The 23,428-nt window shown below is 40.8% G+C and overlaps 1 protein-coding gene across 3 annotated transcripts in view; it reads left to right on the forward strand.

The window, feature by feature from the left end:
* Positions 1–23,428, forward strand: part of TMCO4 (transmembrane and coiled-coil domains 4) — a 142,434-nt gene that overhangs the window by 13,947 nt on the left and 105,059 nt on the right. For all 3 annotated transcript variants that reach the window (XM_056795682.1, XM_056795681.1, XM_056795683.1), the window contains 3 exons: positions 8,331–8,508; positions 10,676–10,850; positions 11,497–11,524. In XM_056795682.1, coding sequence (XP_056651660.1) covers positions 8,339–8,508; positions 10,676–10,850; positions 11,497–11,524 — 373 coding nt within the window. In that variant the 5' untranslated portion in view covers positions 8,331–8,338. The remainder of the gene's footprint in view (positions 1–8,330; positions 8,509–10,675; positions 10,851–11,496; positions 11,525–23,428) is intronic.

Below are 23,428 nucleotides of genomic sequence, written 5' to 3' on the forward strand. Positions count from 1 at the left end.
GTTGGTTTTCTATTGGGTGTTTTTAATTTGTTCTCTTTCAAATTTTTTATTTGCATTTCCAATTCATTGATCTCTGACCTCCCTAGTTTGTTAATATATGCACTCAGGGATATGAATTTTCCTCTGATTACTGCTTTGGCTGCATCTCATAAGGTTTGAAAGGATGTCTCACCATTGTCATTTTCCTCAATGAAATTATTAATTGTTTCTATGATTTGTTCTCTAACTAACCGATTTTGGAGTATCATATTATTTAATTTCCAATTAATTTTTTATTTGATTCTCCATGTACCCTTACTGCTCATTATTTTTATTGCCTTATGATCTGAAAAGGCTGCATTTATTATTTTTGCTTTTCTGCATTTGTATGCCATGTTTCTGTGACCTAGTGTATGGTCAATCTTTGTGAATGTGCCATGTGGTGCTGAGAAGAAGGTGTATTCCTTTTTGTCTCTATTTGTTTTTCTCCATATGTCTATTAACTCTATTTTTTCTAAGATTTCATTCACTTCTTTTACCTCTTCCTTATTTATTTTTTGATTTGATTTATCTAAATTTGATAATGGTTGGTTTAAGTCTCCCACTAATATGGTTTTACTTTCTATTTCCTCCTTCAATTCTCCTAGTTTCTCCATTAGAAATTTGGGTGCTATACTATTTGGTGCATACATGTTGATTAGTTATATTTCCTCATTATCTATAGTCCCTTTTAACAAAATATATTTACCTTCCCTATCCCTTTTAATCAGGTCTATTTTTGCTTTGGCTTTGTCAGATATCATGATTGCAACTCCTGCCTTCTTTCTATAAGTTAAGGCCCAGAAGGTCTTACTCCATCCTTTAGTTCTGACCTTGTGAGTGTCTACCCGCCTCATGTGTGTTTCTTGAAGACAACATATGGTAGGGTTTTGGATTCTAATCCATTCTGCTATTCGTCTACGTTTTATGGGTGAGTTCATCCCATTCACGTTCAAAGTTATGATTGTCACTTGTGGACTCCCTGGCATTTTGATATCCTCCCCTAATTCTGGCCTTTCTTCTTTAGCTATAACCTTTTAAGCCAGTGATTTACTTTAAATCAGTCCCCCTAGTCCCCTCCCTTGATATGTTTCCCTTTCTAGCCCCTCCCTTTTTGTTCCCTTCCCCTCCCCCCTCTCTTTCCCTCCCTTTTTGTGTTCCCTCCCGCCCCACCCCCCTTGGTTTTCTCTTCTCCCTTACCCTGTTGGATAAGACAAAATTCAAGATCCCAATGGATCTGGATGCTCTTCCCTCTCAGAGTTGATTTCACTGAGAGTAAGGTTTAAGTAAAAACTCTCTTCCTCTCCTTCTTATAGGAGAATTCTTCCCCTCCCCTTCCCATGTGTATCTTTGTGTGAGAAAGATTATTCTATTTAGTTTATTTTCTATTTCTTAGAGTATATCTTAGTACCATCAATGATTCCCCCCTTTCTTCTTTCTATCCCCCCATTTCTCCATATCATCTTGATGCCCCATACTTTCCCTGTGCGTGATTCTTCTTACTACTCTAATGATGCATACAATTTTTGAGAGTTACACATTACATTTTCCCCACATATTAATATATGTAATTTGATATAAATGTAGTCCTTATAGAAGAGAGTTTGAATAAAAGAAAAAGATAACATTTTTCTCCTTTTCCCTTTCCTTCATATTTACCTTTTCATGTTTCTCTTGCTCTTTGTGTCTGGATGTCAAACTTCCCACAGAGCTCTGGTCCAAAGTCACCCCCTTCTTCTTGCTTTTCTTGGTGTTTGCCCTTCTGTACTATACTGCTATCTCTATAGTTTTTCTTCCCCTTTCCAGTCAGAAATCTGAGTGAGGAGGAATAGCTCTTAGTGTATCTGTCTGATGGTACAAGGCTTTAGCCCCAGGCAAATTGTCCGTTCTTTGAAGCTGCTCTGTTTTCCTGGGGAAGCCCAGGGTCTGCCCTCCCCTGCCTGCCGGCGTTTTGGGTTTTCCTGCTCTCCGTTCCCTCCAGTTCCTTCTCTGCTGCCTTACTTCCATGCTCTGAGCCTGGCATAGCACTGTCCACAAGGTACCTCAGTGCCTTTCCCAGCCCTGAGGTTCCTGTCCTTTCAGAGGGTCCTGCACTCTAAGGGGGAGGGGTCCTGGCCTCCCTGGGCTCTGAGGACTCCTGATGGGATTAGGTTCAGCTGGGTTGGTCTGGATGTGCCCCAAGGCAAAAACCTCCAGTGAGACTCCAATGGAAGGACCCAGCCAGGGGGCTACAGGCTCCCCCTGCCTCTCTCAGGCTGCTTCCCTTTCGTCTGTCTCTCTCAGGCTGCTTCCCTGCCGTCTGTATTGGACGCCCTGAGATTGGCCCAGGTTGCTTTCAAGGTACGCCCTTCAGAACACCTTTGCTGGCCCTGAGGTTCCTGCTGCTTCTGCAGGCTCAGCGCTGTGGGTTGGGGAGGAGGGGTCCTGCGACCTTCCTTCTGCCTTCCCCTTAGACCCAAGTGATCTAGGATTCTGGATTGGGGGGGGGGGGCGTATCTTTTGATTTGAGTCCAGAAGAAGGGTTCCCCGGCTCTGTCCTGTTGTTAAGTTTGAATTTCAGTCCCCTAGGAGCATTCAGTTTGTGGGGTCTGAACTTTTGCTGCTTCTAAGCCACCATCTTGACCGGAAGTCCTTTAAACCCAGCATTCTTTCTCCTACAACGTGCAGTTTCCCGATGTTTGAGGTTTTTGGAGTTGATTTTGCCTTTCATCAGGATAAGGGCTGACTCACCTCCATAAAATACAGACATACATTTTCATGATGACCAATATGGAATTTGTTTTGCTGAATTATGTGTGTTTAGGATGAGTTTCCCCTTTCCTTTCCTTTTTGTTGTTCAGTAGTGAGGCAAGCAGTGGAAGGAACAGATGACAAATGTATATGAAACAAACACATTTTTTTAAAAAAATAAGCTATTGGGCTGCAAAAGTGACCTCCTCATCTAGTCCAATCTTCAAGTTTCACATGAGTGACCTGGGTCAGGGATCTGGTTTTTCTGGTTTCTCGTTTTTAAAACCTCCATTCATATTAACATACATTAGACAGGGGAGGGAGGGGCTCAGGAAGTTGGAAATTTTTAACTCCAAATTTAAACCCCAATTATATTTACATGCAATCTGGAAAAATATATAATAAAAACAAACTTATAAATAAACAAAAAACAACAAATCCAAAGAGATGGGTATGCAAGGATGTTGCTTAAAGTTTCTAATAAGGATAAGGCAGTGAGGTGCCTCAGACACTTCCTAACTGGGTGACCCTGGGCAAATCATTTAACTCCAGTTGCCTAGCCTTTACCCTTCTGTCTTAGAGTTGGTACTATGACAGAAACTAAGGGTTTACTTTTTTTTTCATAAGAATATTGGGAATGGAGGCAAATAATTTTGCTCACAGAAAGCCAAGGAAGCTTAACTTTTTTTTTAAATGTAGACAGCTTGATTCTGTGATAAGAACATCTGTTCTCATATCTTTGTGTAGCAAAAAAGACCTGCAGTCAGGAAGCCTGGGTTTGGATCCTGATTGATGACAAAGACTACCAGTTGTGTGATCCTGAGCAAATCATTTTATTTCACTGAGCCCCAACTTCCTCATCTCTGAAATAAAGCTGATGGTCTTTGTGCTACCTACCTACTAGGAGAGTTGAATGAATGGATTTTTAAGGACAAACCATGAAAAAGCATTTATTAAACACTTGTTGTATGCCAAGAATATAAACAGAAAGATCTAGACAGTCAGTCCAGTTGCTCTCAAGATGCTCACAGATTAGGAAAGACAGAAAATGCTGCAGGGACAATGAACCAACCCAAAAGGCCTAAAAGTGTTACAATAAGGCAGTTGGCAAGATCCCAGGAGTGGTTAGGTTACATATAGTAGACCAGATGACAGTATATGGAGTCTATAGGTTGTAGAATAGGAGAACATGGTAGTCCTCCATCTCATCAGAAGAAAGAAAATTGGTGATTCTGATCTCTCCAAACCTTGGGAACAGTGAAACAAACTGGATGTGTTTGGGTACGAAGGGAACTGGAAGAGAAAGGAAGGGAGAGTTGGACTTGGAAGCAGTACTTTGTAAACCTTACAATTATATAAAAATTGGTGGAATTACTGTTGTTATTATTATTACACTCGTGTCTCATAAAAGGATGCTTTGGGTTCTACTAGGAAAATGGGGCTATCATTCCCAAGCACTCAATAGCACCTGGAGTTGATTGATTGGGCTAGCCCAAGTATTTCTTTGGACTTGATTTTGCCTTTGGTTAGGCCGTCAAAGGGACCAGGAGGGCTAGGTCTCTAGTTCCCTTTATTTTAAGCTAAATGGTATGGGGGGCAGCTAGGTAGCACAGTGGAGAGAGCTCCAGGCCTGGAGTTGGGAGGATCTAGATTCAGATATGGCCATAGACATTTCCTAGCTATGTGACCCTAGGCAAGTCACTTAAGCCCAATTAGTTAGCTCTTGCGATTCTTCTGTCTTAGAATTGATGGATGGAAGGAAGGAAGGAAGGAAGGAAGGAAGGAAGGAAGGAAGGAAGGAAGGAAGGAAGGAAGGAAGGAAGGAAGGAAGGAAGGAAGGAAGGAAGGAAGGAAGGAAGAGAGGGAGGAAGAGAGGGAGGGAGGAAGAAAAGAAGGAAGGAAGGAAGGAAGGAAGGAAGGAAGGAAGGAAGGAAGGAAGGAAGGAAGGAAGGAAGGAAGGAAGGAAGGAAGGAAGGAAGGAAGGAAGGAAGGAAGGAAGGAAGGAAGGGAGGGAGGGAGGGAGGGAGGGAGGGAGGAAGGAAAAAGAGAATGGAATGTCAGCCCCTGACATAAATAGGGGATTCTTTAGTGCCCTGCTGTGCCCTGCTGACTATAAACAACTGTGTGGTAACTATGCCAGAAGCTCATCAATGAAAGGGAAGTCAAGGTGAAATCCCTCTGTCCCCACCCATGCATTCAACCTCATTTCTATGCTCAGTCGCAAAGCCCCAGTGACCAACTGTGATCCAGGCCTGGGATCTCTGTTAGATCCTGAGAGGTAGCCATGAATTAGTGGGAAGGAAACTTTTAGTCCTGACCCCAATACATTGGATAAGTGCCTTAAACCACCTCAATCAATTCACAAGCATTTATTGAGTACCTACAGTGTGCCATGCACTGGACTAGACATTCTAGAAGTGAATCACTCCAGCCTTAAAGAAACTGGCCTTAAGATTCTGTATATAAAATGAGAGGGTATTAGAGCTGGGAGGGCCCTTGGAACATAGTACTGGAGACAAGAAGGTCCTAGGAATATAGACTAGAAATGGAAAAGATCTTAGAACACAGACTTTCAGAACTGAGAGAGATTTTGGAGACCCTCCATTCTAAACTCATTTTTCAAATGAAAAAACTGAAGTCCAGAGAAATTTAGTAATAAAGGTTATTACATAGTAGGAGGCCACCACAGGGCACCTCCAGCACCTGCTGGGTGCACTCTGCACTAAGTGTGTGCTCACTCCATGTGTCAGATCCATTTGAGCTCTATCACTGAAGTCCATCACATTATTCATCTTATGAAATGACAATGGCTGGTGTGTCCTGTTGGTCAAGATTTTTAGATTTCTATTAAATCTTTCCTCCCTCCCCTCTCTCCCCATTCCAATCGTCTCTGTCTCCACCCAAATAATCGTTCTTACTTGGGGATTTGGTCATGTCTTTCTTCAAAAATTTGCAGTACCTAGATGACCCCCACTGTCCCTTACTTTGGCCCCATACAGTCTGGCATCCTTCCTTCCCAAATTCTGGTTCACACATCTCCCTTCCACATTTCTCTGCTCCAGCCAAACTGGAGAATCATTGCCCTTCCCCTCTCACCCAGTTTAGTCTCTCACCTTAACACCATGCTCACATGCTTGCCCTGTTTCTTCTCCTTGGGATTTCCTATCCATCCTTTTAAAAATAGCTCAAAGGTTACTTTCTACCTCCAGGAAATTCTGCCTAATCCTATTAGTATTAATAATTTTCCCTTGAGACATCACATAGCCTTGGTACCACTTTAATGCACTTGGCACATCTTCGATGATCTTATAATTCATATATTATAATACCCAGCTTGTCTTATGTATTATAGTTCATGTCACATATAAGGCCCAACCCTGATTTGCTCTTCTCTCTCCCATGTTTCTTCCTGACTCCAGGCCTGTCATTCTATCTACTGAGCCATAAAGGGTATATATTGAGCAACCAGATGACTTTGGTCAAGTCACTTCTCTCTGAAAAATGACAACAACACTTAGTCTACTCAGCTTACAGAGCTGTTGTCAGGAGAGTATTCTGTCAACCTAAAAGTGTGAATTGAACAAATAAAACACCTCCTCCACTCAGTTCCAGTGTGCACTTTATACACAGGATCATTGTAGATGTCTTGTATATACAGTTATTTGCATGTTGTCTCCCTTAGAATATGAGCCCCTAGAGGGCAGGTTTTGGGGCTTTGTATCCCCCATGTTTAGTAGTTTCAGGCACTTAGTAGTAACTGATTGTTCACTGATGGTGAAGAAAGTGCTTTTGCTCATGCTGCTCCCTTAACCTGAATCTTGTTACCTTGGAAAAGTCTTCTTAACAACCTTTCCCTGTGTCTCCTGATAACTTGGACAACTCATTTAACAATTCTGAGTCCATTTATTCTCGTGAAAAAGGGGACTCAGTTCTAGGATGACCTTCAAGGTCATCCAGTCCAACCTCTTCATTTTATAGGTGATATCAGAGGGGGCAGCTTGGTGGCTCAGTCAATTGAGAGCAAAGCCTAGAGACAGGTGGTCCTAGGTTCAGATCTGGCCTCAGACACTTCCTAGCTGTGTGGCCCTAGGCAAGTCACTTAACCCCCATTGCCTAGTCCTTACTTCTCTTCTGCCTTGGAACCAATATGCAGTATTGATTCTAAGACAGAAAGTAAGGAGTTAAAAATATATATCAAACAGCTAGTAATTCCTTTGATAGAGTGCTGGCCTTGAAGTCAGGAAGATATGAGTTCAAATCTAGATATAGACATTTACTTAGATATGTGTCCCTGAGCAGATTACTTAACCATTTTTTACCTTGGTTTTTTTATCTTCAAAATGGAGATAATAATAACACCTACCTCCCAGAGTTGTTGTAAAAATAAAATGAGATAATATTTGTAAAGCACTTTTCAACCCTTGAAATATCATATAAATGCTTATCATTATTACCAAATGACTTGCCCAAAGTCACATGGGTGACAGAGTTGAAATTTGAACTTAACAAATCTGACTCCAAATCCTGCCTCCTTAATATTAGTATGTCTCACCTCATAGAATTACTGTAACAAGAGTGTTTCATTTAATGGGCTATAGAAATGGGAACTCTACTATTAGGAGATAACAAGTAAATGTAAATTCTTTAAGGTAATGGACTATTTTTTTGTCACTTTCTCATTTTTATAAGTCCAATACCATATATTTCTAAAATATCTGTATTTGTGACTTCATCATTTTGAAGGAACTCTTAAGGTAGAAGTTCCCCTCAGGAATGAGAATTAGCTATCATCTTTTTTACTTCTAGTTTTAGAGAATTGCCTAGGAAGCAAAGAAGTTAAATGCCTTCTTAGGAGAGGCATCTTGACATAGTTGAAAAACTGTATTTGAAGTCAAAGGACCTGTCTTCAAATTCTAGTTTTATTACTTCTTATCTGTGTGACTTTAAGTTGCCTCATATATCTGGGTCTTCAATTTCTTTACTGACAAAATGAGCAAAAATGGACTAGGTAATCTCTAAGGTCTTTTACAATTCTAAAGATGTAATCCCGTGCTTATAGTCCCCAGGTAGTATGTATCAACTACTACCCCATGCTGCCTCCCATATACTAGGTATTTGATACATTTTTTTAAATTGAATATGTGTAAAAGACTATGACAGAGGCAGTTGGGTGGCACAACAAATAGAGAACAGATCGAGAACCTGCCTAGAGGCAGGAGGACCTGGTTCAAATCTGACCTCAGATACTTCCTAGCGTGGCCCTGGGCAAGACAGATACTTAATCCCAATTGCCTAGCCTTTTCCCTTCTGTCTTAGAGTTGTTACTAAAACAGAAAGTAAGGGTTAAAAAAAAGAGACTAGAAAGTACATATATATCTCTCCAAGGTCTCAGATCCCTTTTTTGTTTCTTTTTCATGAACATATCTATGAGCAAGGTAAACAGTTAAAGAGAAATGATGATAAAAATGTTCAAATCCATGTAGTAAGAACAGGAATCCAGGCCCTATGCTTTGGGCACTCAATGCAAAGGGGTTTCTTTGCCCTTTGGTAACATGTACTCTACTGATTTTCTTTTACTACAGATGTGGTGATGGCAACCCCAGAGAGGGACAGCCAAGAGGCCAGGGAGATCCCTGAGCCAGCCAGAGAAGCAAAGCCAACTCCACCCACAGGAAAGGAGCTAGAAGAAGCAAGCCGCTTTGCCTATACTGCTCTTTGTGGGATGTCCCTAGCTTGGTTATTTCCAGAGCCAGAACAAAGGTAACTGTTTTGACTTGGACTGATAGAATCCTAGAATCTGAATGCTAGGCAGGACCTCAGAATATAGAATGTCAGAGGTGAAAGAGGCCTTATAACAGATAATGTCAAAGCTTGGAGGACCCTTAAAACATAGAAGGTCAAAGATGGAAGAGACCTAGAAGTGAGAATGTCAGAACTGGGAAGGATCTTAGGACAGAATGTCAGAATTGAGAGGAGCCTTAAAACATAGACTGTCAGAACTGGGAGGGGCCTTAGAGCAAAGAATGTCAGAGATCATCCAGTCCAATTTCATTATTCAATGCATAAACCATCTCTATGATGGGCCCAGGTCAGGAATTAGAAAGAAAATTTCCTAATACAGAGAATATGGTATTTCATTAGGTTCTCCCTTTTCCACATGAAGACCCTCTCCCAACTGATCTGTCATCATACCTAACTATCCTAACTACCTAGTTACCTAACTAACAATATGCCAAGGTGCATATTGACTGATTTTTTTTTTTAGAATAGTTTTTGTGCTTTATTGACAGAATATTTTAGAGGACATAGTTGCTTGGATGCTAGTAAGGACATTTTATCTCGTTAATAAAGAATGAACTGTATAGCAAAGGATCAGATATCCTTTTAAATTCACCTTTTTTTTCCCAACACCCTTCTTTACCTGCCTTACCATTCTAAGGAGCCTCTCCAGATTTGTTGCTAATCCTCTTTGCTTTTAGGATATAAACCATCAGAGCTGGAAGAAACCTTAAAAGTTCACTTTCCTGGGAGTATTTGAGTTTTTCACTAGTGAAAAATATATGATTTGAAGTCTCTATTATGGGCTGCATGAATTTCACTCTATAATTAATGACACTGAGCTTTGAGTATGACCACAAGTCAAACTGAGCCTTCTAATCTACTATCTCGGGCAGAAATGGACTCATGCCTAGGTTCTTATGACCTATTGATTGGTGTATGCTAGCAACATTTTTTCTTTAATTGGGGGGGGGGGCAAAAAAATTGTAGATAATTCATATGTTGGATGTTCAGGACAGAGTCCAACATATAATCAGAAACCTGAGTTCAAATAGTAGTCATTATTAGTTTAATATCATCTTGGATGGAGTTTGTGGAAGGCCTAATGAAATAGCTGGAGTTGCCAGAAGCAGTTGTGGATGCCATTTTTTGGGGAAGGACATAGGTGGGTTGGAGGAAGGTGACCAAGACAATGAGATGCCTAAAGACCCCAGCATTGAAGAATCAAGTCCTGGGAGCATCAAGTATGAGAGGAAAAGACTTGAATTGAACAAGAAGTTGTCTTAAAATGGTTGAAAGGCTGCCATGTACAGAAGAAATTTCGACTTTTTCTCCTTGGCTCTTGAAGGGAAAATTATGAGCAATGGATGGCAGATTTGGGATTAATGTTATACAAGGTCTTTCCTGCCATCTGATGCTATCCATGAGTGAAGGGGATTGCCTCAGGGGGTGGTGGATTCTCCTTCCTGGAAATATCTGGCTGGATACTGGATCTCCACATGTTGGGGTTGCTAAAAAGAAGAATCTTGGTTGAATGTAAATTGGATTTGGTAGCTTCTGAGGTTTTATTATAGCTCTTAGATTCTTTGATTCCATATAACTATGGGCAAGTTATATGACCTCTGCCTCAGTTTCCTCATTTGTGAAATAGGAATAAAATCTTTTCACACCCATCTCATAGGGATCTTGTAAGCTTCTGAGGTAGCTAGGTAGTTCAGTGGTTTGAAAGGCAGGCTCAGAGACAGGAGATCTTGGGTTCAAATGTGACCTCATATTCTTCCTAGCTTTATGACCCTTGACAAATCATTTAACCACAATCCGTCTCTGTTTCCTCATATGTAAAATGGAGATAATTATAGCACCTACCCATTAGAAATATTATGAGCATCAAATGAGGTCATATTTGTAAAGCATTCTGCAATCCTTGAAAAGCTATATAAATGTTAGCTATTATTATTGCTGTTGGTAGGTTTTCATTATTAAGTTTGTGATTTGTTAGTCCTTTAGTAAAGTTTTTACTAAAATGATGTTTTCAAATTATCTGTGAATTTTATTTAACTCGGATCTTTCCAAGGTTAGATAATCAGGAGTTGGAATTAAGAGAGGAGAAAGCAGAAATCTTTGTGTCTGAAACAATTGTTTCTTTCAGCTCCTTCCGAATAGAATATGTGGAAGGCCTAGTGAAATGGCTGCAGTTACCAGAAAGTGTCCTCCCATCCATCGTAGCCTTTGCCAGTGGCCTGGGAGGAGAACAAGAAGAGGCATTTGCAGAAATCTTATTGAAGGATCCAGTCTTGAGAAATGATCCACTGGTGATTACTCAGGTATCCAGACCTCCTTGGGCAGGGGGCAGTCAAATGGAAAAAGAGAATTTTCTCAAAGCGAGACTGGAAATGGGTACTAGGACTAGGACTGGTACAGACTTTTCTATATAAAGCGTACCTCTAGTACCTCCCACCTCTGACATTCTCTTTTCTAAGCTCCCTCCCAGCTCTGGCATTCTGTGTTTTAAGGGCTCTCCCAGCTGTCACATTCTGTGTTTAAAGGACTCTTCCCAGCTCTGGCATTCTGTGCTCTATCATTTTTTCCTCATATTTATCCCTCCTTGTAAAGGGAAATTAATGGGCTAGACCTAAGGAACATAGATCTTTTTCAATGTGTTGATTACCCCTGAGCAAATTATCTAAACTTTTTGAGCTTTCTCCTAATCTGTAAAATGGGCAGGTACTCAAAGACAGGTAGGGCAATGCGAATGTGGATAAGAGAGTGATGGCTCAAGTTGATGTTTGCCCAAACAAATGGCAGCCAAGTTGGGTAACCCCTTGACTTCTCTGGGCCTCAGTTTCACCATCTGTTAAATGAAAGGGTTGGATTAGGGGATCTCTAAAATCCCTTCCAAGCAGGGTTAAATCATAATAGGATTTTAATCATTGATTTTGTATAAATCGCTAGTTTCCTTTTGTTTCCTAGGATCTTCTGGCCTTCTCTCTCAGGAATGGTAAGTCTGATTTTCTAAGTCTTATTTAGAAAATTAGGGCACCCTCTCAATTTTAGTCAATACTCATAAGATTTAGAAAATTAGAGGGTTGGGTTTTTTTCTTAATTTTATATCTTTAATAGTGAGACAGATTTCCTTATGAGGAAATGAGCCCCTAGTCACTGGAGATATTTCTGTATGGGCTGGATTGTTAATAGCCCAGAGATTCTGAAGAGGAATTAGAGCTTAAAGTCTAGGACCCTAAGCTTCCATCCAAATCTGTTTTTCTCCCCTCTTCTCCAACCCTTTTTAGTGTAATCAATAAGCATTTCCTGAGTGTCTACTGTGTGCCAGGTACTGTCTTAGGTGCTGGGGATGTAAATAAGAATTAAGTCCCTGCCCTCAATGAGCTTACATTCTAAAAGAAAACGTGATCCAGAATGACTGTTATCTACCTCTCTGGGTATTCTTCTTTCTTATTCTGAGATCTAGATCAGGCTCTTTATTCCATTTGGTAATTGACTTTACCTAGAGGTAGTATGGTGTCAGCTTGGGCAATATACTCCTTGTTTAGAACCTTGGGTGTTATTTCATCTTTCAAATGAAGGGATTAAAAGCATGTTCTTTTATTTAAGATCTTTTTCCTTGATCTGATTAGTAGAACATAAGCTTCCTGAAAGTAGGAAATGTTTGATTTTTATTTTGTTTTCTCACTGCTTGGAGAGGTGATGTGAAGTGATAAGAGCAACTCGGTGGTACAGTAGATAGAGCACCAACCAAGTCTGGAGTCATGAAGATCTGAGTTCAAATATGGCCTCAGATACTTCCTGACTCTGTGACTCAGGGAAAATCACCTATTTGCCTCAGTTTCCTCCTCTTTAAAATGAGATAGAGAAGGAAATGGCAAACCATTCTAATATCTTTGCCAAGAAAATCCCAAATGGGGTCATGAAGAATCAGATACAACTGAAAATGTCCAAACAATAACAACAGCTTCAATTGGGTATAAATTAGGTACAAAAATGGGAATAAAAGACCCAAAATATCACTTCCCCCAACAAAATCCATTTTATTTCCCTTCCTGGGAAGTTTAAGATGAGAAGTCATGATCATTTCAATAACATCTTGTTATTTCTCCAATCATTTAAATAAGATAAGCAACAATGTCAATAACAAGGAAGGGGATCCAGTAAGAAAATGTTCTTACTGTACCCATTTGCCTCGTGGTCTAATATCTTATACCTCTGGTGAAATTATAATCTAGTTATCCTTTAGTCTCACTGATTTCCCAGCGTGGGAAGTGAAGGACAATGCCACTACCCACAACCTGAAGTAGGGACAGAAACCGGGAGCCTGGTGGACTGGTACAATTCAGATAATCAGTGATCAGTAAGCTCTGATTTACACCTTTGTTATCACTTGGATTGGTTCCACTGGGGCTTGATCCTAGGACCGTCTACATGTAAAGGAGGCATGGCCATCACCAGTAGCCTTGACTTTTGTTCTGCCACTGAACTTCAATGACTCTGGAAGAGAGAGTGAGACTGAAGGCTTTGTGTGATTCTGCCTCACTTAAATTCAATTCATGCACAAGTCAAGTCATCCCTCCGTGATGTCATTGGTCCTCTTAGAAAACGAAGGATGAACAACAATCACTTGAGTACAATGTAAAGAAGGAACAATTTTGGGCAAGTTGCCTAAACCTCCCTGGGCCTCAGTTTCCTCATTCCTGTAAAATTAAGGGAATGATCTAGCTCTGAATATATATAAAATATATAAAAAAATACAAAACAATTTTTTTAAAAACCCTGAAATAATCGTTGCCCTCAGAGAACTGATGAGTAGTCTGAGGTCAGAGAAGTGACTTGTCTAAAATAGAACTGGTGTCAAGGCCATCATTTGAATCCAGATCTTCTGACTCCAAGGGGAGTGCTTTCTTCACTACACTACAACAGTGGCCTTCCCCTCTTTGTGTTTCCATGTGTTCTCCCAGTAGTCTTAGTGTGGCCATCACAATTGAAGAGAAGGACACATTAAATATATTGCAGGCCCAGAGGCTTCCTCTTCAAGTGTCCTATATATGTCTCCAAGTGCAAGTCATCATATTCTTGCATATCTAAAGAGTATTCAGTTCTGGTAACATCTGTGAAGTGTTACAGGCTAATTCGGTGGCCCTCAATCACTGCCCTATAATAATGAGGAGTTAAAGATTCAGAGCTTGAAATTATTAACTGCCACAAAGGAAACACGTTTTAGCCAGGCAGTCATTGACAGGAAGAAACATAGAACATCACAGCTGAGAGGGGTCCTAGAATAGAAAAAGTCAGAGCTAGAAGAAGCCTTAGAACAGAAGATATGAGAGGTGAGAGGGACCTTGTTAAGAGATAGAGTGTTGGAGCTGTTGTAAAAACTGAGTAGAATAGGTAAAATGGAATATCAGAGCTGGAATGGTCTTTAGAACAGAGAGTATCAGACCTAGAAGGGCCTCTCAAACAGATATTAGGTCTGGAAGGGCCCTTGGAACACAGAATGTCAGAGCTAGAAGAAACTTTAGCCCACAGAATGTCAGAGCTGGAAGGGCCCTTAGTACAGAAAACGTCAGACTTGGGAGAGCCCTTAGAACACAGGCTGAGAGGGCCCTTAAAACACAGAATTCCAGAACTTGGACAGCCCTTAGAATCCAGAATACCAATGCTAGAAGGTCCTAGAACCCAGAATGTCAGAGCTGGAAAGAGCCTTAGAACACAATGTCAGAGCTGGAAAAGGGCCTTAGAACCCAGAATATCAAAGCTAGAAGGACTCTTAGAACCTAGAATGTCAGAGCTGGGAAAGGGCCTTAGAACCCAGAATGTCAGAGCTGGGAGAGAGCCTAGAACCTCAAATCTAGGAAGAACCTTAGAACCCAGAATGTCAGAGCTAGAAAAGAGACTTAGAACACAGAATGTCGGAGTTGTAAAGACCCTTAGAACCCAGAATATCAAAGCTAGAAGAAACCTTAGAACACAGTGTCAGAGCTGGGAAAGGGCCTTGGAACATAGAATGTCAAATCTAGAAGGACAGCGCTGAAAAGATCCTTACAACCCCGAATACCAAAGCTAGAAAAGCCCTTAGAACACAATGCCAGAGCTGGAAAAGGGCCTTAGAACTCAGAATGTCAGAGCTAGAAGCATCTTTTGATCATAGTATGCCAGAACTAGAAGTGACTTTGCTCCTTGAGGAAGCTGAAGGCCAGGAAGGTAGTGTCAGCCGTGCAAGCAGAATCCTGGGCTCCCCTAACGCCATATAGTGTTCCCTTTCTGGGGGGGCCAGCATCCTGCTTTCATAGCTGTGCTTTTTAAGTGCTCTGACAGTGAATGTGGGCAGCCCTTCCTCCTTTTTTGATGCCGGGGCCTGGCTCATTGGAAATGACACCCTGTAGAACCTGTTCCCTGAAACTTACCAGGGCACTTTTAGGACTATAATCAGCAAGAAGGATAGAGTTCAACTGGTCAGGAGAAACTTCCTACTTTCTTGAGAGGATGAAATCCGTGACAAGGGAGCTTTGCTGAATTTTTAGGAGGAGGTTTTTAGGGTTAGCTCAAAACCACAGAAACTTGCCTTGTAAGAAACTCCTTCTCTATGTTTGGGGGCTTCCCATTGTATAATCTGGCCTTCTGTAGGTCCCGATTCTGCTCCTGGGGGCTGTCATTTGGGCAGCATTAACCAGCTAGGATGACCCAGCTTTGTGTTCCACAGTGTTTGACACCTGGGTTCCACAACAAGTCCCTGTGGAAACAGTGGACAGGCAATCTGTGTAAAAGAAGAGAAGAGGTAGCAGATGAGATTTGGTTTATTCCTCCTCTGACAGATGCAGCTGTACAGCTATGGGCATCTGCTTTTCTAAAAGATGTGTTTAACAAAAGCCTTTGGAATTTTACTTTATTTTATTTTTAAATTCTTACTTTCTGTCCTAGTAACAACTCCAAGGCAGAAGAGTAAAGACTAGGCATTCAGAGTTAAGTGACTTGCCTAGGGTCATCCCTCTAGAAAATGTTTGAAGCCAAATTTGAACCCAGGACCTCCTGTTTCTGGACATGTTTCTCTCTCCCATGTACCACCTATCTGTTTTTCCTCTGGAATTTTAACTGAAAATGTTTCAGAACCCCCTCTTCCCCTTAGATAAGAGATAGATAGCACTATAGTCAAAGGAGAGGGAAGAGAAGGAACAAACATTTAAGTGCCTACTATATATATGCCAGGCACCGAGCTAAGCACTTTACAGATAAGTTATCTCTTTTGATCCCAACAATAAGTCTTGGAGAGTAGGTGCTTTTATTATTCTCTTTATTCAGTGGGAGAAACTGAGGCAGGCCTCTAGGAGTAAAATTACTTGCCCAGGGTCACATAGATAGTAAGTGTCTGAGGCTGGATCTGAATTCAGGTCTTTCTGGATTCCAAGACTGGCACTCCATGCACAATTGGCACCACCTAGCTGCCTATTTGTTCTCTAGGTGTTTGCCCCTCCACACATTTCTTTTATTCCTCTAAATGTGCACTGATGGCATGTGTCTTCATGAATATTTCCCCCCAGATTGGAAGTGTTAGAGAGGTAAATGGAGAGGAGAATAGTTTATTACTAGTTTTGTTATTATGTCATTTATTAAATGCCTTTACTTTGAAAAGAACATTAAATTCAAGGGAAAGGATGCATTAGGAAGGCATCAAGATGGCACCACAGTGCATAGAGCTTTGGACCTGGAGTCAGGAAGACTCATCTTCATGAGTTCAAATCTGGCCTCAGACACTAGCTGTATGACTCTGGGCAAGTCTCTTTGCCCTGTTTGCCTCTGTTTCCTCATCTATAAAATGAGCTGGAGAAGCAAATGGCCAACCACTCTAGGATCTTTGCCAAGAAAACCCCAAATGGATTCATGAAGAGTCAGACACAACTGAAAACAACTGAATGACAACAACCTCCACTATTAGACTAAAGGCTCCTGGAGGAAAGGGACCATTTTTGCCTCTTTTTCTACCTCTAGCACTTGGCATAGTGCCTTACACATAGCAGATGCTTAATAAATGTTGTGTGAATTGAATTATTGAATGGCCTCTTGCCTGAACTGTTTCAATAGCCTCCTCCTAGGTCTCCTCGCCTCATGTCTCCCCTCTCCAGGTGATTTTTCCGAATTCCAGCTCTGAATTCCAGCAAGTCACCACTCCAGGGGCTCCCAGTTGCCAAATATAAACTGTTTGTCATTTAAATTTCTTTATAACCTGGCCCTTTCCTGGGTTTTTTCCAAATTTTTTAATTTGATTTGAAGGATGTGAACAGGTACTTTTCAGAGGAAGAAATCCAACCTATCAATATATATATAAAGAGATGCTGCTAATAACTAATAATTAGAGATATGTACACTTTACTTCCCCTTTACAAACTCTGTGATCCAGCTGCTCTGGTCAGCTTCATCTCCCATCTCCATGCATTTTCCTGGCACTAGAATGTTCAACCTCCTCACCTCCTCCTCTTAGTTTACTTCAAGAGTCAGCTCAAATCCTACCTTCTGGGGGAAGCCTTTCCTAGTCCCCTCATCTGCTAGAGCGAACTTCCTCTCATCATCCATCCTGCATTTATCTTACATGTACCTAATTATTTACATGTTTACTTCCCATTTTAGAATGTAAACTTCCCCTTAAAGGCAGGAATATTTCTTTGTAAACTCAATGTCTGGCACAAATAGGCACTTAATAAATATTTGTTAACTGGCTGCATCATTTAATGTAACTGAGTCTCAAATTTCTTCCCCATCTGTAAAATGGGGAGAATAATTGTATCTGGGGTGCCACAACTGTACTAGTGGGGGATCAGGAACCAAAGTTTGACAGGTAACTGAGAGGGAGGGAACAGATAAAGAGGAACAACACCTCCCTTCCAAGCAGAGCTGTCCCAGAGAAAATGGAATTGAATCTCTGACCAGAGCTGAAGGATAAGAGAAAATCCCCTTCAATCTCTCTTACTACTCTCTCTTAGCTGATTGTATCTATGATCCCCTTTAGTACATTGAAGAAGATAGCTGGTTCCTCAGTAAATTAAAAGATCTATTGATTAGAGGATGGGTTTGGTATAATGCATTAGGGAGGAGGGAACAGGAAGTCCCTGATCTATTTTCCACCTAGAGTTTCTTCAGGGGTTTGAAGCTCAGGTCTAGGGTTCAAGTCCCCAAAGACCTTAAGATCTTTGTGTATTCAAGATGATGTATTTTCTTGAGACAGATATATCTTTTGAAGGAAATCTTCTGATGGATAGGTTATTGCCTTCCCCAAAGGGAAAAAGTCTCTATCCAACAACTATACAGACAGATGGTTAGTTTTTATCTCTTCGGTTCAACGAGGGATTGGTAGCCAGATAAGCTCAGTGAGATGCTCCTTTCCTCCTCAGTTCAGAAGGGAAAAAGCCTGTATCCCCAACTACTCACCTCCTTTTCATAGCTGGAAATTCCATTCTTGTCCCCTGTTGACAGCCAGAGTTCTATCTCCTTTTTGCATGAGGAAACATTGCAAAATCCAGTCCTTGTATTTCCTTAAGTATCCCTCTCTCTTCCACATTCTCAGGGTTGTTGAGAAGCTCAAATGAAATATTATATGCAAAGTATTTTGCATTCTACAAAGTTTTGTGACTTTGATCTATTATTAGAAGGAATTATTTAGGTATTGGTTGAATTCAGGTAGTGACTTCTGAGGTCCTGTCTGGCTCTGGCCCTATGTAATTTTGTGATCTTCAAGGGGCATCTTAGGATCTAGAATGATCTAGATCTAGGATCTAGAATGGCCTAAAAAGCAGGAGAACTAAATTCTGCTCCTGGCTTTGTCATGAATCCTGTATGCGCTTGGGTATGGGCCTTATAGTCTCAGAGACACTTCCAACTATCAAATGAAGGAATAGGACTAGAGATCCTTAAAGGTCCCTCTGTGTTCCAAGGTCATAGCTGGAAATAAGAAGTAAGCTCCTCGAAGGGGGGAATTCTTTGGTCTTTGTAACCCTAGCATCTAGTATGGGATCATGTATGTCGTGGGCCCTTAATAAATACTTATCAAATCAGAAATGCCTCAGATTATCTACACCAGAGGTCTAAAGGTCTAAAGTCTTTTCTGTAGCTTCTATTTTTATAGTTGAAGAAATTGAAAGCCAAAGAGGTTAAGTGATTCTTCAAGGTCCCCCAGATAGTAAGGAGTTGTGAACCCGTGTCCTCTGATTGCAAATCTAGTGTTCAAAACCTCTGTACCATAATATCCTGTCTAGCTCTAACTTTCTATGTCTCTTATAGCTCTGACACGCTAACCTCAAAGATTTCTTCCAACTCCAACATTCTATATTCTATATTTCTTACTTTCTGTCCTAGTAACAACTCCAAGACAGAAGAGTAAGAACTAGGCAATTTAGGGTTAAGTGACTAGAAAATGTCTGGAGCCAAATTTGAACCCAGGACCTCCTGTTTCTGGACATCTCTCCCCTGTACCACCTAGCTGTTTTTCCACTCCCAGCCCTGACATTTTCTGTTCTAAGAATCCCCCCAACCCTGATATTCTATGTTACAAAATCCCTCCCAGTTCTGACATTCTGGGTTCCAAGGTTCTTCCTAGCTCTGACATTCTCTGTTCTAAGCTCTCTCCTAACTGACATTCTCTGTTCTAAACTCTCTCAGCTCTCACATTCTGAGTTCTAAGTCTTCTCCCAGCTTTGACAGTCTTTGTTCTAAGGTCTCTCCCAGCTCTGACATTCTCTGTTCTAAGGTCTCTCCCAGCTCTGACATTCTCTGTTCTAAGGTCTCTCCCAGCTCTGACATTCTCTGTTCTAGGGTCTCTCCCAGCTCTGACATTCTTTGTTCTAAGCTCTCTCCCAGCTCTGACATTCTCTGTTCTAAGGTTCCTCCCAGCTCTGACATTCCCTGTTCTAAGGTCTCTCCCAGCTCTGACAGTCTCTGTTCTAAGGTTCCTCCCAGCTCTGACATTCCCTGTTCTAAGGTCCCTCCCAGCTCTGATATTCTGGGTTCTAAGGGTCCTCCCAGCTCTGATATTCTGGGTTCTAGGATTCTTTCCATCTCTGACATCCCAAGATGACTTTGTTTAGAAATACTAATACAGCAGATCATCAGAAGTATATCATTTTTTAAAAATAAGGGACATTAAGAATTAACATTAATTTGCCTAAGTTCTTGCTTCCCCCTAGTGGCAGAGCAAAGTTCTCTCTGGTTCTGGGCATTTTTATAGCCTTTTCTGCCCTCGTGATATGGGTACTCAATTTTCATCTTGTCAGCCAAGGGTATAATGTCAGGGGATGGGACCAGATAACATTTTCTAGAAGGGTGATCTTAGAACTCTTCAACTTCTTATTTTACAAATGGGAAACAGACCTGGGGTGGGGGAGGTGATGTGATTGTGTAAGGAAATTCAGAATTTTAGCTATAAGGAGATTTTCTTATACATTTCATTTGATCCTGATAACACCCTATGAGGCGAGTGGCACAAATATCACTGTCCCTATTTTATAACTGAAGAAACTGAGTTTCAAGAGTGACTTGCCAATGGTTGCATGTGTGGGTTAATTAGTTATGGGGTCAGTTACAAAAAAGTTACATGGATGTGAAGTTCTCTACTCATTCTTAACCCTCCTGAGTGAACCACTTGAAAGGGTCCTGGAATTGAGGTCCAAAGACCTGGGACTATCGCATCTCCACCCCTTACAACATGTGAGGTCTTTTGTAAATCACTATACCTCTTAGGACACAGTTTTCCTGATCTGTAAAATCATCAATAAGTTCCCTTTTAATGCTGACATTCTCTGTTCCAAGATCCCTTCCAGCTCTGACATTCTGGGTTCTAAGGGTCCTTCCAGCTTTGACATTCTCTGTTCTAAGATCCCTTCCAGCTCTGATATTCTGGGTTCTAAGGGTTCTTCCAGCTCTGACATTCTGGGTTCTAAGATCCCTTTCAGCTCTGATATTCTGGGTTCTAAGGACCCTGTAAGCTCTTTAACATCACTCAGGTGGTAAACATACTTTCTTTCTAGTTCTTTTATAAACTCTCCCCAGGTCAAGGACTGGACTATCTTTCAAGATCCCTTTCAGCTCTAAGACTTGGAGGGAATCTTTTAGGAATTTACTTTCACTCTTTAAGCAAATGAAAGTCCCTGGAACTTGAACTGGTTTCCCAACAAGACTGTCCTTGCTGTTGGTGGACTTTCTTTGAGCTCTCTGGATGGTGGGACATCTTTCTCATTTAAGCCCTACTGAGTTAAAATGGGTTCTTGAAAAGGAGTGGGTTCTCTTTGGGCAATCATGGGAATGTGGCTAGGGGAGAGCATGACCTCTCTTTCATAGGGCACAATGCCCTTCCCTATTTGATAAATGGTCAAAGGATGTGAATGGGCAGTTTTCATTGGAAGAAATCTTAGCTATCAATAGATATAAAAAGATGCTCTAAATCCTAATAATTAGAGAAATGCAGATTAAGACAATTCAAGCACTTTTCAAATTGGTAAAGTTGGCAAAAAAGAAAAACAACCAATACTAGTGGGGACTATGAAAAAATCAGTACATGAATGCACTGTAAGTAGAACTGGGAACCAGTCCAGCCATTCTAGAAAAAACACTTTGGAGCTGGACCCCAAAAGTCATTAAATTATGCGTATCCTTTGACCCAGAAATACACAACTAGGTCCAAAGAGACAGAAAGAAAGAAAGAAAGAAAGAAAGAAAGAAAGAAAGAAAGAAAGAAAGAAAGAAAGAAAGAAAGAAAGAAAGAAAGAAAGAAAGAAAGAAAGAAAGAAAGAAAGAAAGAAAGAAAGAAAGAAAGAAAGAAAGAAAGAAAGAGAAGAAGAGAGAGAGAGAGAGAGAGAGAGAGAGAGAGAGAGAGAGAGAGAGAGAGAGAAAGAAAGAAAGAAAGAAAGAAAGAAAGAAAGAAAGAAAGAAAGAAAGAAAGAAAGAAAGAAAGAAAGAAAGAAAGAAAGAAAGAAAGAAAGAGAAATAAGAGGCAGGTAGATAGCACAGTGAATAGAGAGCCTGACCTGGAATTGGGACAACCTGGGTTCAACTATGGCCTCAGACAGTTCTTAGCTTTGTGACCCCATTTGCCTAGCCTTTGCTGTTCTTCTGTCTTAAAATTGATACTAAAGAAAGAAGTTAAGGGTTGAAAAAAAGAGAGAGAAAAAGGAAGGAAGGAAGGAAGGAAGGAAGGAAGGAAGGAAGGAAGGAAGGAAGGAAGGAAGGAAGGAAGGAAGGAAGGAAGGAAGGAAGGAAGGAAGGAAGGAAGGAAGGAAGGAAGGAAGGAAGGAATTGGAAACTGAGAGGGTACCCATCAGTGTGGGAATGGCTAAACCAGTGATATTATATGAATGTCATATAATACTAATATGCTAAAAGAAATTATCAAGGGGATCATTTAAGAAAAATCTGAAAAAAACTGTGTAAATTATTGCAAAGTAAAGTGAGTGGAACAATTTATACAATAACAATGATATTTTAAAGATAAATAACTTTGAAACAGACAGTAATTCTGATCCACACAATGGTCAATTATAATTCTAGAAAACTCATGACATTGCCCACCTACTGACAGAGAAGGGATAGATTCAGAGGGCAGATTTAGCCTTTTTTTTTTTAAGTCTATGCAGAAATTTATTTTGTAAAACTATACATTTTTTACTTTCTATCTTAGAAACAACCAACTCTAAGGCAGAGGAAAAAAATTAGGCAAATGGGATTCTGTAATGTGCCCAGGGTCACACAGCTAAAAAGTGTCTGAGGCCACATTTGAACCCAGGACTTCCTGACTCCAGGCCTGGCACTCTATCCACTGTGCCACCTAGATGCCCCAACTATACACATTTATAACAGGGGTTTTGGTTTTCTAGTTTTCTTAATGGGGTTAGAGGAGAGAAGGAAATAGGTAGAGAAGGCTGACTTTTCATTGATTGAAAAATAAATCAATTAATACATAAAACATAAAACCAAAGGAACACAAAAGAGAGGACCCTTTGGCTTGGAGTACGTGCTTAGCAGCCACAAGGGAGGTCACAGTTCTGATAGCAGAATGGGGTACCCATGTGTCATCCCATTCCTGGAAGGAAGTTTGCTCTTTTCAGAGAGATTCGTTAACCTAACACTTAACTTAATAACTGCTCCTATTTCTGTAGCCAGTTTATGAAGCTCTGAATGTTATTAGCCCCATTTAACTGATAAGGGAGCTGAAGTTCATAAAGCTAAGATGGTCTATCTGGGTTCATGCTCTTTCCATTCCATAACAAAGCCTCTCTAAGCTTTTAATTGCACAGGCTCAATTTCACCTGGATTTCCAAGTGGACTCTGGCTTGTCTGGAATTCCTAGGAACTCTTTTTCTGCACTCCATTAACCCTTTTGGTGTCCCAGATCCTTTTGGCAGTCTAGTGAAGCCTATGGACCTTCTTGGAATAATGTTAAATGCAGAATATAAAATCCAAAGGATGATAACAAAAACAAATTCCATTGAGATGCAGTTCTCAAAATATTTTTAAAACAAGTCCACAGAGGATCAGCAAGGTGGCAGGTGGCAGACCTGGAGTCCAGAGGACCTGGGTTCAAATATGACTTAAGATACTAGCTATGTGACTCTGAGCAAGTCACTCAACCTTGTTTCCCTGGCCCTTTGACCTTCTTTCTTAAAGTTATTAAGACAGAAAATAAGGGTGTTTTTTTTTAAACAAATTCATAAACTCCAGATTAAGAAATTAATCTTGATGGTATTGGGGCAGCTAGGTGGGTAGTGAGCCAGGCATGGAGACAGGTCTTGAGTTCAAATCTGACCTGAGATACCTCCTTGCTGTGTGACCCTGGATAAGTCACTTAACCCCGGTTACCTAATCCTTACTACTCTTCTGCCTTTGAAAGAGAGAGGGTAAAGGTTTGTTTGGTTTT

Source organism: Monodelphis domestica, chromosome 4 (assembly GCF_027887165.1).
Source record: "Monodelphis domestica isolate mMonDom1 chromosome 4, mMonDom1.pri, whole genome shotgun sequence".
NCBI classification, from domain to species: domain Eukaryota; kingdom Metazoa; phylum Chordata; class Mammalia; order Didelphimorphia; family Didelphidae; genus Monodelphis; species Monodelphis domestica.